The sequence below is a fragment of the Odocoileus virginianus genome, chromosome 20 (genome assembly GCF_023699985.2).
Source record: "Odocoileus virginianus isolate 20LAN1187 ecotype Illinois chromosome 20, Ovbor_1.2, whole genome shotgun sequence".
Lineage (NCBI taxonomy): Eukaryota > Metazoa > Chordata > Mammalia > Artiodactyla > Cervidae > Odocoileus > Odocoileus virginianus.
This window is the reverse complement of record NC_069693.1, coordinates 7,585,289-7,612,449: the sequence shown is the minus strand read 5'-3', so window position 1 is coordinate 7,612,449 and position 27,161 is coordinate 7,585,289. Positions and strand designations below refer to the sequence as shown.

At 55.6% G+C, this 27,161-nt stretch overlaps 1 protein-coding gene across 3 annotated transcripts; it reads right to left on the bottom strand.

Annotated features, from left to right (window-relative positions):
• Nucleotides 1-879: 879 nt before the first annotated feature.
• Nucleotides 880-9,991, bottom strand: BBC3 (BCL2 binding component 3). 3 transcript variants are annotated; one of them, XM_070450660.1, is made up of 4 exons: nt 9,836-9,991; nt 5,638-5,926; nt 4,018-4,208; nt 880-1,992 (listed from the first exon to the last, which is right to left on the bottom strand). In XM_070450660.1, the coding sequence occupies exons 2-4, from the start codon at nt 5,909-5,911 to the stop codon at nt 1,876-1,878; spliced, it is 582 nt and encodes a 193-aa protein (XP_070306761.1). In that variant the 5' UTR covers nt 5,912-5,926; nt 9,836-9,991; the 3' UTR covers nt 880-1,875. The 3 variants fall into 3 exon arrangements, with proteins under 3 accessions (XP_070306761.1, XP_070306760.1, XP_070306762.1); XM_070450659.1 differs by lacking the exon at nt 9,836-9,991 and adding an exon at nt 8,600-8,890; XM_070450661.1 differs by lacking the exon at nt 9,836-9,991 and adding an exon at nt 7,961-8,042.
• Between the last annotated feature and the right edge of the window lie 17,170 nt (nt 9,992-27,161).

Below are 27,161 nucleotides of genomic sequence, written 5' to 3'. Positions count from 1 at the left end.
TCTGAGCCTGTCTGGGCCAGAAGATGCCACAGGAGAAACATTTGGCCCATTACCCTGTTTTCTGGAAGATAGCAGTAGAAGCACTCCTTCTTGTATTTTCCTTTTTTGGGGGGCGGCCATACCACTTTGCCCTTGGGATCTTAGTTCCCCTGACCAGGAAAGGAACATGGGCCCCCTGCAGTGGAAGTGAGGCATCCTAACCACTGGCCCACCAGGGAAATCCCTCCCCTTGCGTTAATTCAACACAGGGTTTTGTGCTTTTAACTTGGCTGTACCTAGTTGTGGCATGCAGGAATTTTGGTATGTGGGATCTAGTTCTCTGACCAGGGATCGAACCCAGGCCCCCTGCATTGGGAACGCGGAGTATTAACCACTGGACAGCAAGGGAAGTCCCTCCTCTTGTATTAATTCAACACAGGGTTTTTTGTTTGTTTTGTTTTTTCAACACAGGGTTTTAACGCTGTTAGAGGATGCTTGGGCTTCCCAAGTGGCACTAGTGGTGAAGAACCCGCCTGCCAGTGCTCACCAGGTCTGTCTCAGGGTTGACACGTTCCCCGGGGCTCCTCACGGTGGGACTTCTGAGTAAGTTAAAGGTCATTCACTCATTCTGTGAATCTCAAGCCCCCTGATGTTTTTTATCCAATAGGAATAAAGTGAGAAAGTCCCCCAAAAGCCCTGTCTTCTCAGGGCTTAGCCTTTAGTTGGAGCCCAGCAGGGGTGCATGAAGGTTGGTCTCCCACAATGTCTCAGAGACATCCTTTAACCAGAGCAACAGACACCCCAGGGTGCTCCAGGCACTGCCCCGCCACCTCCTCCCAGACGAGGGTCACAGGCTGGGCCCAGGCCCCATCGCGGGGAAGGACAGCTGACAAGAGTATCCACTGTTCCAATCTGATTTTATTGAAAAGGAAACATACAAAAATCATGTACAAAAAAAATTAACCAAACATGTACAGAAAATTCATTCCAGTATCTACAGCAGCGCATATACAGTATTTTACAGGCTGGGCCATCCCTCCCCGCTCCCAGACTCCTCCCTCTTCTGAGATTTTCCCCCCCTCCCTGACTCCCCATCTCCCCCCAGCGCTTCGCCCAGGGGACTAAGGCTGGGGCTGCTTCCGCCAAAATATCCCACCCCCCAAATGAATGCCAGTGGTCACACGTGCTCTCTCTAAACCTATGCAATGGGATTGATGGGGGGGGGAGCGGGGGGTGGTCGCGGGCAGAGCACAGGATTCACAGTCTGGGCCCCTCCTGGCCACCCCCAGATGAAGGTGAGGCAGGCATGCCCACCACCTGCCGGCTGGCTCAGGGAAGATGGCTGGGCACTGGGCCGGGGCACCCATCAGGACGCACCCCACTCTCTGGCTCCAGGAGGCTAGTGGTCACGTTTGGCTCATTTGCTCTTCATGGGCCCCCTCCCCGGGAGGAGGGGGGGAAGCACCAGGGGCCTGAGGCCAGGCCCAAAGTGAAGGAGCGCTGGGGGGAGAGACCCCCGCCCCCCAGTGTCACCGCTGCAGCTGGAATGGGCAGCCAGCACCAGCAGCCTTTCCTGAGATGGTGGTGGGCGGCAGAGGGGAGCAGCTCAGGCCCTGCCCCCTCGGTCCCCGCCGCCTTCAGACGCCGAGTCCGTCAGCCCTCTCTCCCCTGGCCCCTCAGCCAGGGGCCCAGGAGTCCACGTCTCCATCAGTGCTCCCCGGGGCTAGGCCGGGGCTGGGTCGGGAGTGGCTGCCCTGGCCCGCCCTGGGTTGGGCAGGGCTGTAGTCCAGTATGCTACATGGTGCAGAAAGAGTCCCCCGCGCTGGCCAGGGCGTCGGGAGTTGGGAGGGTCCTGCCCCCCCGAGCCCCCGACATCCACCGGGCGGGTACAGGCACCTAGTTGGGCTCCACCTCGGGGGCCCTGCGGCCCCCGGGGAAGGGCAGGAGTCCCATGATGAGATTGTACAGGACTCTCCAGGGCGAGGGGCCGTGTCGCTGCTGCTCCTCTTGTCTCTGGGAAGGGAGCAGAGAGAAAGTTAGGCTAGAGACGACGGGGTGGGGTGCGCAAGGGGTCAGGTTCAAGGGCAGCAGGGAGGTAGGCACAGTCCCTCCACCAGCCCACTGAGGGCCATCCTGTTATTACTGTTCATTGGGTCATCTCCTGGCCTGGAAGAGACTAGGAGAGAGACGATGTGGATTAGGCCCTCAGCATAGAGCCTGTGCAGATCAGCAGACTCCTAGTCCCTGGTCTCCAGATGAAGACAGTCACCGACCGAAGTCACCCGGGCTTGAGAGCTAGGCTGGACCACAGCCCACCTGCCCTCCCATTGAAAGCTGATGAGACACACAGAAGGGAGCAGACAGCCCTCCTGTCTCAGCGATTCTAGAACACTTTCTGCAGGAACTGGGAACTATTCAGTGCTGAAGCTGTACAAAAATATGTTTGGGCCAGGCGAACCCCCAGCCCTTTCCCGAGTGGCAGGATGAAGGCTGGGGGCAGCCTCTGGGACCATCTCAGTTCCACAATGCTAGGAAAGTGGGAATGAAGGAAGCTAAATAGAAAAAAAGGCTGCCCTCCAATAAAAATCAACAACAATATTCAATACTTATGGAGAGCTACAGTTCTCTCCACTCTCTGTGCTGAGTGGAGGCCTAGGTCCTGTGAGAAGGAACTAATCTCATCCCCACCAGATGGGAAGAAGAAACCCATTTTACAGATTCGAACAAGAAGGTCAGATCAACCATGCAAATGATCTTCATGGGTGCCTGGGGGTGGGCTGCCTGGTACGTTTGTCTCTGCCTCAGTCCCCACCGAATTTTCCAGCCAGGAGAAGGTGACCAAGGGGCACATGAGATTGGCAGAAATGCCACTGTCCCACTGTGGTGTGCCACTTGGCACAGTCACCTTGCTGAGCAAGCCAACTATCATTCATCAAGGCTAGGGCCCCTAGGCAGACCACCCAGGTATCTACTGTGGAGACACATGTGTGTGCCTGGAGATATGCATTTTTTGAAAGAGCCAAAAGAAATAACAATAAAAGTAAATTACATTAAAAAATTTGAGACACTTCTGGAATATCCTAAATACCCACCAATGAGAAAATGAAGACGGATACCACATGGTGATCCAATCGAATGCTATGCGATGTGGCAGTAAAAATGAATGAACTGAAGCTCCCTTGCCCACGTGGATGTATCTCAAGCATAACACTGGGGGCGGGGGGGGGTGGGAGCAGCTTTGAGAGGAACACACCAGATCACGTTTATTAAGTCTGAAACGCCTCGCAATCCTAAGTATTGTTTGTGGCCTGGTGAATGTGTTGTAAAAGAATCAACACCCGCGGACCAATGGGTCAAGCCAATCTGCGAGGTTTCCTTTGAAAGCGGGGAGGGGAAGAGGGTCAAGGGGCTTCGCAACATCCGGTTTTTGTTTTTTCCTCGAATAAGCAAGCAGTGTGGCTGTAACGTTCAGGTTGGACAGAGCAGTGTGGTGGGCGCCCGGGTGTCTGTTATTCTCCGTTCCACCGCCTCAGGCTTCAAGTATCTGGTTGTAATGAGAGGCCTGGCTGCGCGCCCCGGGGGGCGGGGCCTCCGGCGGGGCGGAGCTCCAGGACCCGCCCCCAGCCCCCTGGGAAGCGGGGTGGCGCGCCGCCGCCGCCGCCGCAGCCGCCGCAGCCGCCGCGCGGGCGGGTGGGAGGGGCGGGCGCGGCTGCGCCGCCGCTGCTGACTCATCGGCTATAAATAGCCCGGGATATATGAGCCGCTCCACCGAGCGCCGCCCTCAGTCCCCGCGGTCGCGGGCCCCGGGCACGCAGCGGTGCTCGCGGACGCTCCGGCTCCGGCCCTCGCCCGAGCCGCGCCGGCCGCGGCACTGGCCCTTCGGCGGCGGCTCGGCGACCACGCTGCCCCTCCCAGCTGCCTGTCCCCGGCGCGACCCCGCCGCGCAGGGCAGCAGCTGCTGCACATCTGGCTGGGCCGCCGCAGCCCCCTCCCCGGCGGGAAGTCCCACCTGCCGTCTACCCCTCCCCCAGCACTCACCCGCCGCTCGTACAGCGCGTTGAGGTCGTCCGCCATCCGCCGCAGCTGGGCCCCGATCTCTCGGGCCCACTGCTCCTCCTCCCCCCGGACTCCCGGGGCCGCTTGGGTGGGGCCGCCCGCCAGGGCCCCCGGGGCGCTCGGCACTGGCGATTCCAGGTGCTGCTCCGCTGGCGAGAGTGAAGGCTGAGGACCTGGGAAAAGCCGGGGCCGGGTCACACCCACCACCCCTCTAAGACCCTGCAGGGGCCCGGAGGAGGGCCGGCTGGCTAGGACTTGCTTCTCCCTTTTCCCGTCGCCTGACTTCTCTTCGGATCCCCACCTCATCTCGAGCGATGCCACTTTGCCAGCCCTCTTAAGAGCTAGATTTCTTACCTCTACTCCCCGAGGGAAAAAAGAATTCCTGGGCAGGCTTTCCTGGGCTCACCTGTCTAGCCAGTTACCACCCCACTCCCCGTGTTAGTCTGGAAGTGCTTCCTCTTGTCCTACCAAAGTTGTTTGTTGATGTTTAGGTCGCTCAGTCGTGTCCGACTCTTTTTGCGACCCCATGGACCGTGGCCGGCCAGGCTCCTTGCAAAACGATTGCCAAATTTTGACTGCTCTACTCAACCAACAGGGAAACTGAGGCTCCCCCTAGGAAGTGGCCCAAGGTCACACAGGGATACGGGGACTGACTACACCCCGAGTCACAAGCCTCGGGTCTCCTGCCCTCTAGTGTCCAACCACAGTGAGGCCACACCCCCGGATGTGGCACAGGCCTGTAAACCAGAAGGCCGGCCCGTGGCCCCCTGTGAGCCTGGAGGCTGGGATGCGGGACGTCCCCGCGCACTTTCTGCGTTCCTCTGACGTCTCTTCCTCCCTCTGTCACGCCGGGTCCTGGCTTGAGCGATCCCTGAGAACTAACCTCGGCCTCAGTTTCCATGCCTGTGACTCTGGTCTAGGAACCGGGTCTCCTCCTGCCTCCGCTGGCCAGGGAAGTCGGCCCTCTCCTGACCTCTCCAGGCTTCGGGGACAGGTGGGGAGGGGAGCGGGGACAACCTCTCCCCTGCCACCGAACGGGCCGGCCGGGCACCACGGAGTTAACAGCCCAACAGGCAGGGGACCTTTAACCCTTCCCTCCCCAAGACCCGCTCCCCCACCCTTCCCCCTAGACAATGGCCCCTCCCCCTCCTTCCTCCACTCCGGCTGCAGAGAGGGCGGGCCCTGGGCAAAGAGATGCAGATAAAGGCGCCAGGCCACCCTCGACCCCTCCCCGAAGTCCTGAAGTGACAGTCCCCTCTGCCCACACTCTCTCCAGCTGCAGTCCTCACGGGGCTCCGGGGACCCAGACCTGGAGAGGGTGGGGGGCTGGGAAACAGCTGTTGCGCGGGGCCCGGAAAAGGCCGTGGGCTGCAGCTCGCGGACTGCAGTCCGATTCCAGGAGGGACTTCCCAGTCGGCCTCTCCCCACCCCCCAACCTCCCACTCCGTCTTCCTGCTTCTTGCAACACAAAGACCACAGTGGCCACACCCTCCCGTGCCCCGGCCGGCTCGCCACCTCCCGCGACTCACTCCCCTTTCCCGGGTTCCTCGGGGTCTCTCTTTTCCCAGCTCCCGGCATCTCGGGTGCGGGGCAGGCACTCACCGTCGGGTCGCGGGCCTCGGGGCCGGCTGCGGGGACCCTCAGGCCAGCGGGGGGCCCCCAGGGCGGCGGTGACGGCGGGCGGGGCGGTGGGGGCGCAGAGGTAGGCGGCGGGCAACAGGGCGGGGGCGGCCGGGGCAGCAGGCAGGCCGGGTTCGCAGAGGCCGCAGGACACCGCTGAGGGCACCAGGCGGCTGAGCGGGAAGGGGCGCGGGCCGTCGCGGGCCAGGCCCTCTACGGGCTCCGGGGAGCTGCCCTCCTGGCGTGCTCGGGCCATGGCGCTCCCTGGGGCCTGCGGGACAGGGCAGAGGGGTGCGGTCATCAGCGGGGCAGTACAGGGGGAGCCCCACGAGGTACCCACCCCACGCGGGGTACACAGGGCGCCCTACTTCTGCCTGCATGGTGGGCTGGGGCAGCCCACCAGGGTCCAGGACACAAAGCTGTGATGGAGGGGGCTATAGGTGTGTGTGACGGGCCCTCAGACACCCCCGTCCCGAGGCTGACCCCAGGCCCAGCCAACCCAGAGAGCCTCCCCCGAACATGGTGACCGGCATACAGGAGGGACCAGGGACGTGGAGGCACAGGATGGTTCTCACAGCAAGGACAGGGGCTCATGCAGGTCCCAGACTTGTAGGCCTGTCAGCAGCGTGAGTATAAGGGCTGACAGCCCCCCAACACAAAGTCACCCAACCTGGGACTCACACAGGGCCTGGGCTGGCAGGGTTAACTTTTGGAACACAGTAATGGGCGCACGCACACATGCGTGCGCACACACACACACACACACACGGAGGGCAGCCAGGCACTGCGATTACTCACACAACAAACACCAGTACTCACACAGGACCAAGAGGGGGTGTATGTGGAGGGTACACAACACACACACAGGGCTCACGCAGGACTGGCCCGCCCAACCTCTCACCAGGCCTGCTATTTGTACCCCAAAACACTGAGAAGGTCCCAGGACACATACACACAGGCCACGGAACAGCTATCCACACACTGCATGCTGGCTGGTACACCCCAGCCCCTCCATCTCAAAAACAGATACACGAACTGTCAGGATCTCACCCACTGACCCGCTGTTAATATGCCCACGGAGCCACAGAGACTCACAATGCGGCCGTCACAAGCACAGACAGACACACCAGCTGGGGCACTGTCACTTCTCAGGCACACGTGCCCCTCCCCGTAAGGCACCCGCAACAGATAAGACCTACACCCCTCCGGACTCACACACATATCAACACAAAACAGACCTCCACGGACACACAGGGACCTGTACAACTGCAACACACCCACTTGTCACCAACTCTCAGATCCCGGGACACATGTAAAGCAGGCACACATGTCATCAGATCTAGATGAATCGCCACATGCCAGCAACAACACGGACAGCAGACATCAACCCACCCTCCTCCCCCAACCTCCAAACACCATTACCAACTGTCAGCCCTGGACACGCGCGCACACACACTACAGCTAATCCCACACTGGCCTGGCAGGGCGCACACCTAAAGCACCCTCAGAAAACACTGGTCTCACGTGACTGACATAAACACTACACACACGCAGCCCACATGACACGCATGAGCCAGCCGATCACAGAGACAAGCCCCTCAGACTCAACACACGCACTGTCTCTCTCTCTCTCTCTCTCACACACACACACACACACACACACACACACACACACACACACACACGGGCTCAGACACATCCCTGTACAAGAAGCTGCCAGCAGCACCTACTTACTGCTCTGCCGAGACCCCACAGAGCCTAGCTCCTCAGTTCCCAGACGCGGATCCCAGACACACAAGCCAAACACAGACTGAGACAACCCCCCACCACACACACACACACACCCCGCAGAACTCACACAGACACCTGGACAGAAAATAGACATCCGCAAACGCTGAGCTGAGCCAGATGCCCTGGAGATAGACACAGACACAGTCCACACAGACAAGACCCACAGCACTCACAAACACAGCCCGTCGGGCAAGATGCACACGTAAACACACAAACAGCTCACTCAGGCAACGCACACACACACCACAACGCAAGCAGGCAACCGGGAGCCACAGACTCACCCCCAAACAGCTCACACAGACAACTCTCAGAACACACACAAGTACACCACACATCAACACAGCGCCCACCCCTCAGGCGCCGCAGCATACACGGAGAGACCCCCCTCACACACACACACACGGGGACGGCGCCGCACACCCCGACGGGGCCACAGCCCCAACACGCGCCGGGACTGGCACAACCACTCCCTGCAGACCCCAGCACAAACTCGGAGCCAGACACGCGCACAAACCCAGGCGAGACACCTGCAGATCCACCACCCCGCACACGCGCGCTCCCACGGCGGGCCCAGACGCCCCCCTGCGCTGTCATAGTCCCCCCCCACCACGCCGCCGCCGCCGCCACGTGCGCCCGCCCCGCCCGCCAGGCGAGCGCGGGGCCAATAACCGGCTGTTGCTGGGGCGCAGCCCCCGCCCGCAGGAGCCGCAGACTCCTCGGCCCGCGAGCCGCCCCCTGTCGCCGCCCCCAGCGGGCACGCGCCCGGGGTGTGGCCGCCCCTCCACGCCGTTCCCCCCCCACCCCCACCCCCCGCCCCTCCGGGACTGCAGCGGCCGGGGCAGTCCGGGGCGACTTACTTCCCCGGGCCCGCACTGGCCGCCAGGGGGCGCTGCCGAGCCCGCACCCCATTGTTTGTAAACAAACCCGCCAGACCGCGGAGGCACCTGCGCTCTTGGACCCTCAGTGCCTCCCGCCCAGGGACCCCAGCCTCGTGGAGGGTGGGGAGGGCAGGGAGAGAGGGGAGCCCGATGTGGCGACGCAGCGCGCCCTCCCCCCGCACTGTCTCTCCGAGTGCACTCCCGCCACCTCCTCCAGGGAGCCCACCCGGCCTGGCCAATCGCGGCTGGCGGGGATTCGGGGTGCGCACACTCACCCCGGGGGCATGAACACGCCGGAGGGGATGGCGATGGGGGGCGGGCGGCTTCCTTCAGGAGGGCGCGCCCGCCGAGCGCCGCTCGTTGCGGCTGCTGCCGCTCTAACTGCAGTGGCTGTTGCTGTTGCTGCCGCAGCTGCTCCTCGAACCGCAGGCGCGTCCACGTCCCGGTCACTGCTACTGCTGCCGCTGCTGCTGCCGCTGCTGTTGCTGTTGCTGCCGCCGCGCCAGGCGCCCGCTCGCATGTGGCTCGCGCCGCGTCTCAGGCCGCCCGGCGGATCCCGGGCCCGCTCGGCGGCCGCCCCGCCCCGCCCCGCCCCCGCCTGGCGGGTCCCACGCCCCGCCCCCGAGTGACGCCACGGCCCGGCCCGCCCGCCCGCCCGCCGCGGACAAGTCGGGACTTGCAGGCGCGCGCCGCGCCCCCTACCTCGGCGCGGGGGGTTTCCCTGCAGCCGGGGGCGGGGCAAGGCTCGGGCCTGGGGGCGGAGGCGCGCCGATCGGCCTTCCGGACGGGCGGGACAGCTGGACACGCACACACTGACACACTGACACAGTGACTGGGACCCACAGACACACACCCCGAGACGAGTGTGCAGGCTGACCGCCTGGCGCTCCAGGGTACACAAAGCCACGTGTGTCAGGGCCACGGGGCCAAGCCCACTCGCAGACACGCCAGATCCACTCCCTGGACAGGGGCGTGGACGCACAAACTCACGCACTGACGGGGCACTCACCCATTCAGGCACAAATACACACATAACACGACTTCCTAACAGTCTCACTGGGACTCTGTGTCACAGACACAGAAGTTGCACAAACACCCGCACTGCTGAGCACACCTAGGCTCACAAACCAATCATGTTCACAAGCTCCGTTCAGGTACCCACAACACACAAACACACAGTGGTGGACCCACACAGACACCCACTAAGAGCTTGTCTTGTCGGCAAACAGAAACTTCCTGATAGGCAGAGCAGGACACACACACACACACACACACACACACACACACACACACACACACGACACCTGTCCCTGGGACACTTGGACACACTGCTTGATCTACAGTGTGTAGAAACACCTACAGGGACCCACCCCCAGCAGCTCACACACAAACACATCCCCATCAACTCATAGCTGACACATGAAAACTGTCAAGAAATTGACCCTCCCGGACACAGATCAAGTCAGACATAAAAAGACAGACTCCCCCAACAGACAGTCCCAAAGTCACACCTGTGACAGGTTCCTGCTAACTGGCCCACTGCTGGGACACGCTCCAGAAGCATGTGCACCTGTCTGCACTCACCACGAATCTGGTGAGGGACCCAGAGGCAGAAGAAAGCCCCAGGCAGCTGGCACGGGACATGCCCGGGCAGCCTCTGCAGTGGCTCTCACCCGGGGTTTTCTGCCTTTCAGTTCCCTTTCCTTTCTCAGTCTCCCTTCGTCACTCCTTCCCCCACTCTGATGTGGTGACGAGAGCTGGTGTCTAAAGCTCTGGGGCCCTGTCTCCTCTGCACCCTCCATCCCCTTTGCATCACACTCCAAACCCCACGGCGTCATCAGAGGGCAAGTGGCCTCTGAGTACCCAGCAGAGGGGGGCTTGTCCAGGTTCTCAAGTGTGGCCAGATGCTTCGATTTCCCAAGAGCAGAGAATGCAGGTCTCACGTGTGATCTCCCTCCTTCAAATACTGGGGACCAGTTCAAACCCTCCCTCTCTACTTCCTTTCCTTCATTCACTCAATCATTCATTCATTGATCTTTTCTTCCTTTCTTTCGTCCAGTGTGTTTCATTTTTCTTTTTCTTTTTTTAATTTCTTTTTATTTATTTATTTTGGCTGTGCCACCCGGCTTGTGGGATCTTAGTTCCCCTGACCAGGGGTTGGACCCGGGTCCTTGGCAGTGAAAACAGTGTAGTTCTAACCACTGGACCAGATCATCAGGGAATTCCCCTTCCAAACTGTGGGTCATGACCCATGTGTGTGAACCATGTGTTGTGAAATCACTGGTGTGGATCTTATTCTGAATTCACTGAGATGTATTTACATACCATAACATTTACTCTCTTTACATGTATAGTTTGGGGAGTTGGGACAAATGGACACTGTTGTACATCACCACATCCAAATTTGAACCCTGTCTATTGCCCTCCGAAAGACTTCTCTAGTGCCCCCCCTTTTTTATTTTTTGATATTTTATTTATGTATTTATTTGACTGTGTAAGGTCTTAGTTTTGGCATACAGGATCTTTGATTGTGGCATGTGGGTTGCTGCAGGCAAACTCTTAGTTGCCACATGTGGGATCTAGTTCCCTGACCAAGGGTCGAATCCAGGTCCCCTGCATTGGGAACACGGAGTCTTAGCCACTGGACCACCAGGGAAATCCCCCCCTGTGTCCCTTTATAGTCAGTCCCTTCTGCCTGCAACTTTAGTGGCTCTTGATCAGACCAAAAAAAATAATAATAATAATAATATCATTAAAAAAATGTTGACGTCAAAGGAAAATATTGTTTTTGTGAAAATTTTATTATAGCAGTTACATACCAAGTCACAAAGAAAATGGATGTATTGCTGCCTAGAGATCGAATTTAAAGGCGTTTTAGAAATGCTTCTTTAGACATTTATTAAATGAGATCATGCGTGGAAGTCAGTGAGTACAGTGTCTCATATGTATGTGCATGTGTATATGCTCACATGTATAACTGCCTAATAAATGTTAACTCCAGGGAGCTTTCCAGGTGATGCTAGTGGTAAAGAATCCACCTGCCAGTGCAGGTGATGTAAAAGACATGGGTTTGATCCCTGGGTTGGGAAGGTCCCCTGGAGGAGGTTATGGCAACTCACTCCAGTGTTCTTGCTTGGAGAATCTCATGGAGGGAAGAGCCTGGCAGGCTATAGTCCATGGGCTCACAAAGAATCAGATACGATTGAAGTGACTAAGCACGTGTGCACACACACTCTATCACTAGTATAACTAATTATTGTCAATGTTTGCTCTGGACCTGGCAGTGATGCAATCAGGAGAAAGGCTCATGGACCAGCCTGTACTTCTTATCCACTGGCCAGTGCCCTAAAGCTGCCTCGTCTCAGGCTGGATACCAGGAGGTCACATGTGCTGGAATGTTCTTCTGAGAAGAAAATGAGGGTGAAGGAATCTGGCTTGGTGAGTAAAGGTGGGAGAGGAGGAGAAGACCAAGAATCTACCAGGCCACAAGCAGTGGTACCAGTCAGAACCCTTCCCATGATCTAGTCCAGATCCTGTTCCAAATTCTGGCATCCTCTCACCCACCAGACCAGGGGTCTCAAACTCAAGGCCATCATGAAATAAATGAGAGAAATGAGTCCAATGTAAGACAACAGGGCATGGTGGGGACTATGGCTAAATGGAAAAAGCATGTGTCTTCTGGAGGCCTGCAAAGTCAAAATTAGAAACTATATGAGCTGGCTTGCCTGGCTCCAGTGGTTAAGAATCTGTCTTACAATGCAGGGGACACTGGTTTGATTCCTGGTCTGGGAAGATCCCACATGCTGTGGGGCAACTAAGCCTGTGCGCCGCAACTACTGAGCTTGTACCGTAGAGCCTTGGAGCCACAACTACTGAAGCTCACGCGCATAGAGCCTGTGCTGTGCAGCAAGGGAAGCCACTGTAATGAGAAGCCTGAGCACTGCAACTAGTAGCTCCCCCTGCTCCCCGTAACTGGAGAAAGTCTGTACAGCAACAAAGACCCAGCACAGCCAAAAATAAAAAAAATAAATATAATTCAAAAACACTATATGGGCAAAAAACAAACAAACAAACAAACAACTGTGACTGGCTGAAGGGCTTGCTTTTTGAGACCCACATCCTATGGGCCCAAGGAGGGATAAGCCCCAACCTCCACCTTCCAGACTAAATTTCCCCACCATCACCACCCCAGCAGGTCTCTTGAGGGACCCAGGGACTCCCTCCTGTAATTTTCTGAAGAACCATTCCCTCCAACCCTGCCTCTGATCCCTGCTCCCCTGGAGAGGGGACAGAGGGTTCTGAGGCTCTGAGGGGTCACCAATACCTTTGAGAGAGGACGAGCAACAGAGGCAAATAGAAATACAGAGACAGGAAGACTCAGACCAGGGGAGTGGAGGGAGTCAGAAAGAGCCAGGGGGAGACCAGGTGGGGAGAAAATAAGAGCGGTCAGGATGGGTTGGCTGAGGGTGGGGGAGGTCAGGCTTGGCAGAGAGCAAAGTTTTGCTTTTCGGCCCAGTGGCATGCAGGATCTTAGTTCCCAGACCAGGGATGGAACCCATGCCCCCGGCAGTGGAGGCGCAGAGTCCTAACCACTGGACCCCCAGGGAAGTCCCTAGAGGTCTGTTAATCTCCTCTCTACTGACATGTGAGGTCCAATGTGTCTTTGTTGTGGGGACTGTCTGGTGATTTGTAGGATATTGAGCATTCACCCTGACCTCTATCCCCTGGAGGCCAGTAGCGGCCCCTCCCTTTGTGACAATCAAAAATGTCTGCCAAAAAAAAAAAAAAAAAAGGTCAGCAAACACTGCTTAATATCACCCACATGCATGCTAAGTTGCTTCAGTCGTGTCCGACTCTTTGCGACCCTATGGACTGTAGCCTGCCAGGCTCTTCTGTCCATGGGATTCGCCAGGCATGAATACTGAAGTGGGTTGCCATGCCCTTCTCCAGGGGATCTTCCCCACCCAGGGACTGAACCCTTGTCTATTACATCTCCTTCATTGGCAGGCAGGTTCTTTACCACTAGTGTCACATGGGAATCATCTGGGGGAGACAAAAATCACCCCAGGTTGAGAACCACTGGCTAAAAGAAAGTCACCAGGATCTCCATAACTGAGGCCCGTTCCCCCCTCCCCCAGGAATGCACAGGATCTCACCCACGAGCTGGTGCTCTATAGACTTGATGGCCTGACCTAGAATCCCAGCTCTGCCACCTTCGGCCAGTGTGACCTTGGGCAAGTGGTCCCATCTCTGTTCCTCGATTCATTTCCTCACCTGTGAGTCGGGACGGCCCAGGTCCCTACCTCAGAGGCTTCTTCTGAGTAAGAAGGTCGGTAAAAATAAAGCACTGGGCTCTAATGGGTCCTTCATACGTCATTTCACTGATCTGTGTTGGGGGAGCTATTGATTTTCTGAGAATCCAGACAAGATCTTCCAGCTAAGACCCTCAGGTTGGGGCAAGGGTTTCAGGTCCGGCCGGTGGGCCAGCCATTAGTGTGTTTCACTGGCTGGCACAGTTTCCCATTTTGAATGTTTTCTTTATATATTTGGCTGCACTGGGTCTTTATTGTAGCATGTGAGATCTAGCACCCCGACCAGGGATCGAACCTGGGCCTCCTGCATTGGGAGTGTGGAGTCCTAGCCACCGAGCCACCCGGGGAAGTCCCTCCTTTGGACTATTAATGCCTCTCAAAGGGACAGTCAACACAGTCAAGATATACAGCATCCAGATTTTGGAATCAGGCTGCCTAGGTTCAAACGATGACCTTGAGGAAGTAGCTTCCTCCTTCTGAGCCTCAGTTTCCCCACGTGTACAAAGACGATCGCCATAGAACCCCAACTTCAATATGAAGATTAATAAATGAGTTCCGATTTGTAACGCAGGTAGGACAGTATCGTATCGGGCAGTGCTGGGCTCCATGTGAAGTGCTGGGTGAAGAAAACAACGTCCCAGCTAGTTTACTGCGGACCCGCAACCTGCCCCGATATCTAGAATGCTGTTCCGGGGAAGTAGGTTTCTCAGCACGCGGGAGGGAGTTGGGAAGGACTTAACTTTTCAGAGCAGGCTCTGAGTCCTGGCTTTCCGCGGTGGGGAGGGGGGGCCTCCCGGGTCCCCTCGGTGCGGCCGGCCTCCCAGGCCCCGGGGCTGAACTGGAGCCGGGTGGGGGCTGGGCGGGGGCGCCGGTGTCCGCAGGGTCCGAGCGGCCGGCGCGTGTGAAGGTTACCGCTCCCCGGCGGGGCGGGGGCCGCGCGCTGTTGCTGGGGTCTGCGGGGCCTGCCCGCGCCCGCGCCCCCCCTCCTTCCCGGCCAGCCAGTGAGCGGTACCCGCCGCCGTTGCCAGGGGAAACTCGCCGCCCCGTTACCCAGCAACAAGCCTGGCCCAACCAGGCGCGAGGACCCCCCAGGCCCCGCCCGCCGCTGCCCACCGCGTGCCCAATGCCAGGCGGGCAGAGCCGGCCCGGCTCCCGGAGACGGCGAGCGCGCTCATTGGCCGCCGCCGCGCCCTTCTGCCCGCCCGCCCGGATCTGGGGGAGCCCTCGGCGCGGGGGGCGGGGAGGCGGGCCCCGGGGAGCTGCCGGGCTCACTGCCTGCAAGCCTGAGGCCGGCTGGGGTGAGGCCCGGGCTGGGCACTGCCGCCCCCCGCTTCCCGCCCCCCCCCCTCGGCCCGCCCCCTACTCCCCGGCGAGGATGGGCACTTGGGATGGGCTGGAAATAGGGGCCGCGCATCCCGTTCCTCCCCAGGACGGCACGCTGGAGTCGGCCTTGTGGAAACAGGGAGCAAGCCTCCCCTTCTCAGAGGGAGACCTGGGCATCCTGACCCCGCAAAGATAGGAGCTGGTTGTCTGCACATGTTCCCCCAGGCCCTCCCCAATCAGGATTTAGGCATCTTGACTTAAAAAAAAAACAGGGGCTGGGGAATCTCTCCCAGAAAAAGATCCCATAAAATAGGGGTCTCCCCTTCTCTCCAAAGGACTCAGGCGTGCCCTGTCCTGTGACAACGAGGATATGAACCCTTCCCCACCCCCCAAGGGATGCTAGTTTTCCAGTCCCTGGAAAGAAGCATTCAGGAATTCAGGATGCCCCCAGAAGGGAACGCAGGCAGGTCTGCTTCTGAGAAAGTTGGAACTGAGCTCCCCACCCCCACAGGAAGCAGGACTCGGGTCTTCGGGTCATAAGGCAACCGAGATGTCTCAGAGTCCCAGGGCATCCTGGCGCCTCACCATACTGATGCTGGGAGACCCCACATGTACACCAGTTACCAGACTCTCAGGTGTTCAGTTCGTCCAGAGTACCACCTGCCCAGCCCCGAGGGGTAGGCTGCGAGCTCGCCTCCCCTCCGAGTCATTTCCCCCAGGGTCTAGCTTGTTGATCTCCCAGGACGCAGGCATCTGACCCCACAGCCACGCCCTCTGCTCCCTGGCACTCAACCTCCTCCCTCCCCCCACCTCGCACATGCCAAGAACCCGGGAGTCGAAGCCCCAAGTGTCACAGAGCCCCTTCCCCCCTCCAGACACCTGGCGAGTTGACCCAGGCTCTCACAGTGTGCAGGGGGTCCCTTCCAGGTCCTGGGGCCCTGGGATGCCCAGGACCCTAGGTCTGGTAGATCCTATCTCCCAGTGCTTTTAGTTGGCCACCAGGGATCCGGGACTGCGAGCCTGCAGCCTCAAGGGACCCTGATGTGAGCGCCCAGGCTACTCCAGAGAGGCTCAGATTCCTCAGTCCTCACCCCCAGGAGACCCAGGCAGTCGAGCCCCCAGCTCCAGACGCGGGTTGAGTCCAGGTGCGGCCCGCCCCTACCCCGGTACCTGGGGAGGGGGGGGGCGGAGTCGAGGATTACTCAGCCTCCAGAATGAGGCGATGACATCATCCTGGGGGGGGGGGTGACTAATGGCCGCGCTGGGGGGGGGGCGGGGAAGTTTACCCGGTAACAGCGGCTGCCGCACGGCCCCTCCCCCGGGGAAGGGCCAGGAGAGGGAGGGAGAAGCTCACACACACACACACACACACACACACACACACACACACACACACACACAAGCCCACTTAGCATTCCCCCTCCCCCTGCGCATCCCACATCACACACATCTTATTGGGGCAAGGGCAGGGATGAGTGTGTGTGCGTGTGAGATTGTGTGTTCGTGTGACTGGTTTGTGTACTGGAGAGTTCTCTGTCAGTCCGCTGGGCTACTGTGCAGTGTGTCCAGGGGTTGACTTATCTGAGCTGTGTTTGTGTGAAGTTGTGGTGTGGGACTGTGTCAGTGTACTGTTGTGTATCAGTTGATGGTGTGTGTCAGAGGGATGATATTGTGTGATGGCATTTGTCCCACAGGGTGGCTCTGACTCTGCGATTGTGTGTCTGTGTGCCATTTGTATGATATCTGGGCATACTGTGTGTGAGTGTGATGGTGTATCTGTGTGTGTGTGTTCGTGAGCCGTTTTGTGCAACTTCCTGGTGTGCAGAGAGGAGATGATGTATGTCCCTGTGGCTGTGTTTGTGTGACAGTGGGGTTGGATATGCATTGGAGTGCTGTTGTACGTTAGCAGAAAAGTTTGTGGACATGCTGTGGTTGTATGCAACAGTGTCACACTGTGTGGTTGCATCACTATGATTGTGTCTGCAATGCTGTGTGATGGTGGAATTGTGTGTGTATAACATCATGGTTGTGTGTGTGTGTGCACAAAGCCTCACATCCTTGGGATTATCTAGGCCACTCTGTACCTCAGTGGAATTGTGTTATTTTGTGTGGTATGTTGTGTGTCACTGTGATAGTGTGTGCCTGAGTGGTTTGCTGTGTCAAGGGGAAAATGTGCACGCCTGTCACTGGTAGTGTGTGTTTGGACAATGCTGTGTATAGCAGGATACTCTTGTCATTGTGTTGGAAATGTTGTGAGTCTGTGGGACTGTGTGTTACTGAGAGTATGTACATCAGTGTAGTGCTATGTGTCCTTCTGATTATGTGTGTCCTTGTGATTGTGTTTGTCAGTGTGATGTTGTGTCCATGCGACTGTGCCTTTGTTAATAAAGTTGTGTGTCTTTGCAATCTTGTGTGACTGTGATTGAATGAGTAATTGTTGTGATTGTGTGTATCACTGCAATAATGTGTGTGCCATGACCACTGGGATTGTGTGTGCCACTTATATTGTGTGTTCTAGGGTCTAAGTCTTGGAGAATGCATGGGTCTGGGCAACACTAGTTTCAGTGTGGTTGTGTGTTAGGGTAATGTTGTGTGTCACTGCGATTGTGGACCTGGGCAGTGCTGTGTGTCCTGGAGCTGCGACTGTGTCCCTGAGATTTTGTGCGTCTGCGATGCTGTGTGTCTTTGCGTGTTCCTGGGGCCGCGTGTGTATGACACGATGTGTGTCGCTGTGATTGTGTGCGTATGGGGGGCAGGCGATGCTGCGTGTCCCTGGGACAGGGTAAGCGTGTGAGCCACTGTGATTGTGTGGCCGCGTGCTTCGCTGGGTGTCGGGGGAAGGTGCATCTCAGGGCCTCCTGCCCGAGAACAGCGACGGGGCTCTCTGATTGGCTGCGGCCTCGCCAGTGAGAAGCTTCCGAATCCTGCGGTAACTTGGTAACTCGTAACTCGGCCGCCGCCGCCGCCGCCGCCGCTGCCGCCGCGGTGGGGATGGAGGGGGGTAGGGAGGGGCCCCGCCTATACCCCGCAGGGCCCGCCCCAGCAGGCGACCCTAACCCCGAGTGTCCCTCCCGGATCGCCCTCACCCCACTGCTCCCCAAACTCACCTGGGTCTCTGCAGCCCCGACTCCATCTCCCTCTCCTTCCCCATCTCGGCCACTCGCTAGTACTCTCTCCGCCTCAGTCGTCCCCGTTTGTTCGTTACTCCCTACGTGTGTCCTCGTTTGTCGCTTTCTCTTTTTGTCTGTGTCTCCCACCTCCCAGCTCTGTCTCTCCCTGTCTCTCCCGAACCTCTGTCTCTCCTTGATCTCTCTCTCTCCCCATCTCTCTCTCCCTGTAGCTGTCCCTCCTGAGACTTCCTCGAGCTATCTCTCCGTCTCCCCTTCCTCTGCCTCAGTCTCCCCATCTTTGCGTCTTGGCTCTGCCTCCCTCCCTTCCCCGTCCCCTTTCTCTCTCACTCCCACAGCCAAGCTCAGAATTCACTTTTCATTCTGCGGAGGCAGCCCGGGGACTGACCATTAGCTACTTCACCCTCTCCCCTCCCCGCAAACCCAGGCTTAAGCCAGCAGGCCCCACGCAGGGCAGACTTCAGGAAGGACTTCCCTCCCCGGTTCAGCACTGGAGTTTTATCGCTCGGGCCAGGCGGAGCCCTGGAGGCCCCATGGCTTCCGGAGGCGCCCGGGCGGGATGAGCTCACTGCAAGTTGGCTTGGATTTCATCAGCTTCCTCCGCCGGAGTTGCCCCCGTTCCTCGTCCCGCGCGGGCCGAGCCGGTGAATCCGCTGGGCGCCTGCTGCCCCCGAGCGGCAAAAGGAGGAAGCACAGGCTCCGGCGTAAAAACCCAACCTTTGCAGTTCACGATGTCACCAGCTCACGAGTGCGGCAAATAGGAATCCATTTCATCCTCACAGTAACCCCATGAGACAGAGACTATTTTCTATCCCATTTACAACTGGGAAACTGAAGTCAGAGCCTTGAGGTCGGCCGCCTGAGGTCACATATGAAGGGTTCACATGTGAAAAGGGAATGCTAGTAATCACCCAGATGTCTGTGGTCATTTCTTCTTTTTTTGTTATTAAGATTTTTTGATGTGGATCATTTTTAAAGTCTTTATTGAATTTGCTACAGTACTGCTTCTGTTTTACGTCTTGGCTCTTGGCCGCCAGGCATGTGGACTCCTTGCTTCCCGACCAGGGACAGAACCCACACCCCCTACATTGGAAGGTAACGTCTTAACCACTGGATCACCAGGGAAGTCCTTCATTTATTCTTATATTCAGCAAAGATTTGACTTTCTATACCAGGCACTGTTACAGGCGCTGGGGACACAGGAGTGAGGAAAACCCACAAAAATCCCTGCCTGCCTGGGGCTGATACTCTAGTCTGGAGGAGATAGGCAGTGGATAATAAAATTAACAATACAAAGTGAGTCTCAAAGTAGATAAAAGAAGCAGGGAAGGTGGACCGAGAGTGTTGAGAGTGGTCTTAATCACCACGGTGACCGGGGAAGATCTTCCAGCGAAAGTGATACTGGAGGAAGAGCCCAAAGGAGGGGCCCCTGCAGAGGGAAGGGCAGGTGCAAAGGTCCTGAGGCCAGAGTGGACATGTCCAGAAGAGACAGGAGTTTCTGTGGGGCTGGAAGGGCGTGAGTAAAGAGAGAGGGTGAAGTCCATACAGGATTAGATCGCGGTGAGGACGGAGAGTTCCGAGCAGAGACGGGAAGTGAGCTGACTTCGTTCTTAAGGCGCCCCCTGGCGGCCAAGTGGGAAACAGGTTGTAAGGTTGTGGGCGGAGAGAGCAGAGAGCCCCGGGGAGGATGCGATTGTAGTAGGACAGGTTGGGATGGTGGAGACTGGACCAGGGTGGGTACTGTGGAGTCAGGCTGAACGTGGAGCCGATGGAACTGGCCGAGGCACTGGGTGGGGATGTGTGGGAAAGACAGGAATTTTTTAGAGGGTTTTGTCCTGAGCAGCTGTAAGGATAAAAAGGCCAGGATGACGATAATAATAGTCATAATAATGGCAATTCCCACATTCTGTGCACCTACTATATGCCAAACTCTGTGACAACTCACCGCTTTACACACCCGTCCTGGTTAAATCCTTCTGACCATCCTGAGAAGCCAGAGGTGGAGGGGGGCAGTGTAGCATTCTCGATTTATTGAGATTTTATTTTGAAAATAGAGTCTACATGGTTTGCTCAGTAGCTATGTGTGGATTTGATGGATAATAACAATTATAGCCTACACATAGAGTGTGTGTCTGGCACTGTTCTCAGCACTTAACTGTATCATCTTATTTAATCCTCACAGCCTGCCATCATTAGCACCATTTTACATAAGCGGAAACCGAGGCAAGAAAGATTAAGTATCTTGTCTAAGCACAATACAATTAATAATTACAAAAACTTATTAGAAAGGTGGTCGTGTGGGCTCTGGGAGTCAGAAGGATCTCTCTGGATTCAAATCCTACCTGGATGTGTGACCTTGAACGGCTCACAAGGACTCCGGGTTTCGATATCCTGCTTTATAAAATGGAGATTGCAAGAGTACCATTTTTATCAGGATTTGGGAATGAGTTGCTGAGGAACAAAAGAGAACCACAGAGAGACTTCACTGGCGGTCCAATGGTCAATGCACTGGAACTCCATGCTTCCAATGCATCAATGCAGGGGGACATGGGTTCGATCTCTGGTCTGGGAACTAAGATTCCTCATGCACCACAACAAGACTAACAAACAAACAAAACCTCCCAACAACAACAACAGCAACAAAACTCAGCCTTAATAAAGACTTTAAATGTTAGTACAGACTCCTTTTGGGGCTTCCCAGGTGGCGCTAGTGGTAAAGAACCCACCTGCCAATGCATAAGAGGTGCGGGTTCGATTCCTGGGTTGGGAAGATCTCCTGGAGAAGGGCATGGCAACACACTCCAGTATTCTTGCCTGGAGAATCCCATGGACAGAGGAGCCTCGAGAGCTATGGTTCACAGGGTCACAGAGTCAGACACGACTGAAGCGACTTAGCAGGCACACACAGACTCTCTTTAAGGCCTGGGGCTACAGAGACATGATCTTAAAGCAATCCTGATAAAACAAATATTCAGTCAGCTCAGAGGGCTTACAAGGTGTGGTGCCCAGAGGGCAAAAGGACGAGATAAGCCCAAAGGGCCTCAGAACACAGGAGCAGAAAGCAGCAGACCCTTCCTGCCTTTCCCTCCAGGTTGCGACTGGTGCAGAATATTTGAGCCCTCCTGGGCAGCATGGCTTGTCCATTTTTGTCTAAAGGTATCTGTCCTGTTCTTTGTCCCCATATAAGGAAAGTACACATACTTCATCCAATCAGCAAAGGACTTGCAAGCTGTCTAGCTCATCCTTCTGTTCCCTGGTTATAAAAACAGGCAAATGACCCATATTCCTTGTCGTGCTCCCTTGAGCTGGCCCGCTGTTCTAACAGTGTCTCCCACTCTGATAATTTCTATTCTCCTCTTGTTCTGCCTCCTGTCTGAAAATTCTTTTCCAACCCACCCAGGGACCATGACACAAGATTTGAGTCTTGTGAGGACTCCTCCAGGCAGGACTCCCTGATTGCCTCCTTGCTTCCCCAGGCTCATAGGAGCTCGTCTTTCCTGTACTTCTGCCTGTACAGCTTGCATCAGGGAATATGCCTCCCAGTGCCTCTTATTGGGCCTGGATGGGCCTCCCTTTCTATCTTACAGCTGGGAATGGAGCCACCATACTCCCTTTCTTCACCCGGGACACGGCTGTACTCACTTGGCTTGCCCCCACGTTTCACTCTGATCGCTACTGACGTGTCACCTTCTCCGAGAAGTCTTCCAGGACCATCTTTGTCCTCTCACTCTGCCTTATTTTGCTCCCAGCTCTCCTTTTACATATTCATTTGTTTAGCTACTTACAGTCTGTTTTCTTTAGTTGAAAGTCACCTCCGTGGCGGCAGGAACATAGCTGTACCTTCTACTTTCCATTTCACAGATTGAAAAAAAAAAAAAAAAGATACATCAAGGCTCCTCCGCAAAGCAGGTTTCTTGGTTCCAGGACTATTTATTGAGTGAATGCGTCCGGGGTGGAAAGCGGCAGGGAGTGCGCCACACCGCCCCCTGGTGGCGAGTGGGAAACTCGCACCGCGGAAATACCCTGCAGGCTGTCCAATTTCCTACAGACGTTTAGGCCCTCTGTTATTACCTGTGTACTAATGCTAGGACGTAACTCCATTTCACGTTAAACACAAAGTATTGTTTGCGATTATTTTTTGAACTTTCAAATTTTCCTTTTAAAATGCTTTAAAACGTTGCTTCAACTGAGGCATAACTTCCGTACTTTTGTAAGGCTCACAAATCCCACACGTGAAACTCCATGTAAGTACACCCCGCCCAGGGTCCGAGATGGGGGATGCAAGACACAGACATTACCCCTAGGAGCTTCCCTCAGACCCCCTCTAGTCACAGTTGCCCCGGGGTAGCCATTATCCTGAATGCTAACAGCAGAGATTAGTGTTGCCTTTTCCAGAACTTCAGACACACGGCACCATGCAGTATGCGCCCATTGTTTCTGTCTGGCTCCTGTCACTCGGCTTCATGTTTGTGCCATTCACCATGTTGCTGTGCATCGTTAGAGACCGTTTGTTTTCTATTTCCCTTTTGGCTGCGCCTCGCTGGCACGTGGGATCTTAGTTCCCTGGCCAGGGATTGAACCCACACCCCTGCATTGGAAGCGCAGAGCCTTAACCACTGGACCGCCGGGGATGTCCCTGCTTTCATTTTTGTATAGTATTCCTTGGTGGGAAAACACCACAGTGTAACTATCCACTTTGCTGACAGGCATTTGAGTTGCTTCCTGTTTGGGGTTGGGTTAGTCTGCTTAGGGCTGCCATAAGAAAGTAGCGCAGACTGGATGGCCAAAAACAACAGATACTTGTTTTTTCAGAGTTCTGGAGGCCGGATGTCTGAGATCAAGGTCTCGGTGGGGTTGGTTTCTTCTGAGGCCTCTCTTGTTGGTTGATAGAGGGCCACTTTCTATGGGTTTCAGTGGTCTTGTGTGTGTGTGTTTTGACCTCCTCTCATTCATTTTTTTAGCCTCAGCACAGGGCTTGTGGGATCTTAGATCCCCTACCAGGTGTTGAACCCACGCTCCCTATGTTGGACGTGCCGAGTCTTAACCACTGGATAGTTGGGAAGTTCCCCTGATCACCTCTTCTCATAAGAACACCAGTCATCCTAGACTACAGTATATTCTAATGACCTCACATTCACGTAATTACCTTGGCAAAGGGCATCTGTCTCAACGAGGTTACACTCTGGGGTCCTCAGGTGGGGGTTAAGACTTCAAGATACACATTTTCAAGTGATACAACTCAGCCCCTAAGAGGGGCTTTATCATGTTAAAGCTGCTGTGAACATCCTGATCCATGGCAGACGTTTTGGGGTGCACATGAGGTGCATGTGCGCTCAGTCGCTTCAGTCGTGTCCGACTCTTGCGACCCCATGGACTGTAGCCCACCAGGCTCCTCTGTCCATGGGATTCTCCAGGCAAGAATAATGGAGTTGGATGTCCTCCTTGATCCCAGGCTAGATCAGGTGCTCCTCAAGGCTGACCCTGACAAGGAGGGCTTCCTTGCTTCCTTTTTTTGTAAATTATTGATTTATTTGGCTGCACTGAGTCTTAGCTGGGGCACGTGGGATCTTCCATCTTAGCTGCAGCATGCGGGATCTAGTTCCCTGACCAGGGATCAAACCCGGTCCCCTTGCACTGGGAGTCTTAGCCACTGGACCACCAGGGAAGTCCCAAAGGAGGGCTTCCTGGAGGAGGTGACATCTGAGCTGAGCTCTGAAGGATAAAGACTTAACCAGAGGAAGAGGCTGCGAAGGGTGTTCCAAGCAAGAGAAACGGCTTATGTCCAAGGCCCAGATGAGGGAGAGCATGTTATTTTCAAGGAGCTGAAAATATTGTTCCGCATGGCTAGAGGAGGGTTTCTCAGCATTGGTTTTATTGACTTTCAGGGCTGGAAAAGTCTCTGTTGTGGGGGCTGTTCTGTTCATTGGAGGATGTTCTGTAGGTTCCTGGCATCGACCCAATAGATGCTAGGGGGACTCTCTCCCTAATCTTCCCTAATCCAAGATGATCTGGGCTCCACCTCCTTGCTCTAACCACATCTGCAAAGCCCCTTTATTCCAAACAAGGTCACAGTCTGGGGTTTTAGTTGTTGTAAACAAAAATGTCTCCAGATATTGTCAAATGTCACCTGGGGGGCAAAATTGTCCCTGCTGAGAACCAGGAGGTGAGACCGTGGAGGGTGAGGATGGTAAAAAGGGAAAGAGGTGGCACGAGAGGTCAGCAGAGGGCTGGGCACCCTCAAGTGTGCTCTTTCCGCCGGAGGGACTCTCTGGAGGATGGACCACATGGAGACTGGCTGGGCCTGGGGACTGGGTTCAAATTCTGACCCTGCCACTGCAGTGACGGGATTGTAGCCTCCAAGATAGGTCCACTTGAAACCTCAAAACATGACCTTACTGGACTTCCCTGGTGGCACAGTGTATGAGAATCCATCTGCCAGTGCAAGGGACACAGGTTCGATCCCTGGTCCGGGAAGATCCCACACGAGGAAGGGCAACTAATCCCATGCACCACAACTACTGAAGCCCGTGCGCCGAGAGCCTATGCTCTGCAAACAAGAAAAGCCGCCACGACGAGAAGCCTGTGCACTGCAACTAGAGAGCAGCCCCCACTCACCTAGAGAGAAGCCCGCACACAGCAACGAAGACCCCGTGCAGTCAAAAATAACAAAAAATAAATACATTAAAAAAATGTGAACTTATTGGGAATAAGGGTTTTATCAGATGTAGTGAAAGTCAGGAACTCAAGCTGAGGTCATTCAGTATTAGGGTGGGGCCTGAATCCAAAGACTGGTGTCCTTATAAGAGACAGACAAGGAGAAGATACCGGGAAATCCAGAGAGGAAGGCCTGGTGAGGGCTGAAGTGGAGACTGGAGTGATGTGTCCGTAAGCCAAGGGGAAGACTTGCCGGCGGCCTCCAGAGGCTGGGACAGAAGCAGGGCTTCCAGAAGGAAGCATCTCTACTGACGCCCTGATTTCAGACCTCTGGCCGCCAGAACTGGGAAAGAATGTATGTCTGCTATTTTTGTTGTTGCTGTTAATGTCTGTTATTTTGAGTCACACTGTTTGTGGTCATTTGTTATCCGACACCAACCCAGCCGCTCAGCAGCTGTGACAGTGGATGGAGAAGCCTCACTGAGCCTGTCTTCTCTTTCTGTAAAATGGGTATAAACAAGGCACCCACCTTTTAGGACTGTGACGCAGATGAAAAGAGAGTATCCTTTTAATCGATAAGTTAGCAAACATTTGCAACATGTTCATAGACCATCAGCTGGCCTGTTATGTGGTCAGTGGTATTACATGTAACAGAAATATAATCGAACCCAGGTCTCCTGTGTTGCAGGCAGAGTCTTTACCAACTGAGTCGCCAGGGAAGCCCAACAGAAACCTCAGAGTGGCAGTTAGATGCACTTACTGTGTTCCAGGCACAGTTTTTTCTTTTTTTAAAAGTTATTTAGCTGCGCTGGGTCTCTGTTGTGGCACATGGAATCTTCGATCTTTGTTGCGCCATGTGGGATCTTTTAGTTGTGGCACGTGAACTCTTAGATGCGGCATGTGGGATCTAGTTTCCTGACCAGGGATCAAACCCTGGCCTCCTGCATTGAGAGTGTGGAGTCTTCACCCCTGAACCACCAGGGAAGTTCCTGGTCACAGTGCTAAGTGCTTTTTGCCACTATCAAACAACACAGGTGTATTCTTTCACCGTTCTGGGAGTCAGAGATGCAAAATCCATTTCACTGGGCCAAAATCAAGGTGTCGGCCAGACTACACTCCTCTCGAGGCTTGAGGAGAGAATCAGCTCACTGACCGTTTCCAGCTGCTGTTCCAGCTGAGGTCTGTGCATTCTCTGACTTCTGGATCCTTCCTCCCTCTTCAGTACGAGCAGTGGAGCAGCTTGCTTTATCGGCACGTGGCCTTCTTCCTTGTCAAATCCCCCTCTGCTTCCCTCTCTCTTCTTTGGAAAATGTAATTAATTTCTTGGTCACCCCCTGTGGCATGTGGGATCTAGTTCCCTGACCAAGGATTGAACCTGGGCCTCCTCCACTGAAAGTGTGGAGTCTGAGCCACTGGACCACCAAGGAAGATCCTGCTTCCTTCTTATAAGGACCCTTGTGTTTGGCACTGGATCCATCCCAATGGTGGATGGTGCAGGCTTATCTCTCCATCTCAGGATTCTTGACTTGATCATATCAGCAAAGTCCCTTTTGCCACATAAACATAACGTTCTCAGGTTCCAGATATCAGAAGGTGGGTATCTTTGGAAACCACTATTTAGCCTACAAGATCCTTGGTGGCTGGTAAAGAATCCGCCTGCAGTGCAGGAGACGTAGGTTTGATCCCTGGGTTGGGAAGATCCCCTGGAGGAGGAAATGGCAACCCGCTCCAGTATTCTTGCCTGGGAAATCCCATGGACGGAGGAGCCTGGCGGGCTCTAGTCCATGGGGTCGCAGTTGGACATGACTTGGCAACTCATCAAGTACTACTGTTCAGCCTAGGACACCCCCCGCCTGGTAGCCCACTGGGGTAGCCCGGCGGGGATTTGAACCCAGACAACCTGGTCTCAGAACCAAGATATCCCTTGTTCTCCTCACTGTCTCTCTGGAGTCAGGCAGCCCCAGGTTCACATTCCAGGCGGGCCACTGAACAGGTGGATGGCTGGGGGCCAGCACCATCAGCTGAGTCATCGTGTCTAAAATGTGAGTGAACACACTGCTCCATATAAAAGCGATAAACAAGGGCCTACTGTAGGCTCAGGGAACTGTAGTCAGTATTCTGTAATAACCTATAATGGGGAAGAGTCTGGAAAAGGACTCGTATGTATAAGCACTTATGCTAGGCTGCTTTAGTTGTGTCCAACTCTGTGACCCCATGGACTGCAGCCCACCAGGCTCCTGTGTTCAGAAGGGAAGGTTGCCATTCCCTTCTCCAAGGAATCTTCCTGACCCAGGGATCGAACCTGGGTCTCCTGCATTGCAGGTGGATTCTTTACCATCTGAGTCACCAGGGGCACCCACTTTATAATATATCAACATATATACACAGACTGAATCACTTTGCTCACCTGAAGCTAACAC

Excerpts from the sequence above, each read along its gene's own strand:
- BBC3 (XM_070450660.1), bottom strand. The coding sequence starts at position 5,911 with ATGGCCCGAGCACGCCAGGAGGGCAGCTCCCCGGAGCCCGTAGAGGGC. Across the intron at positions 4,209-5,637 it reads CCGAGGCCCGCGACCCGACG|GTCCTCAGCCTTCACTCTCG; the intron begins GTGAGTGCCTGC and ends GGCTTTTCCCAG. Across the intron at positions 1,993-4,017 it reads ACGCGCTGTACGAGCGGCGG|AGACAAGAGGAGCAGCAGCG; the intron begins GTGAGTGCTGGG and ends CTCCCTTCCCAG.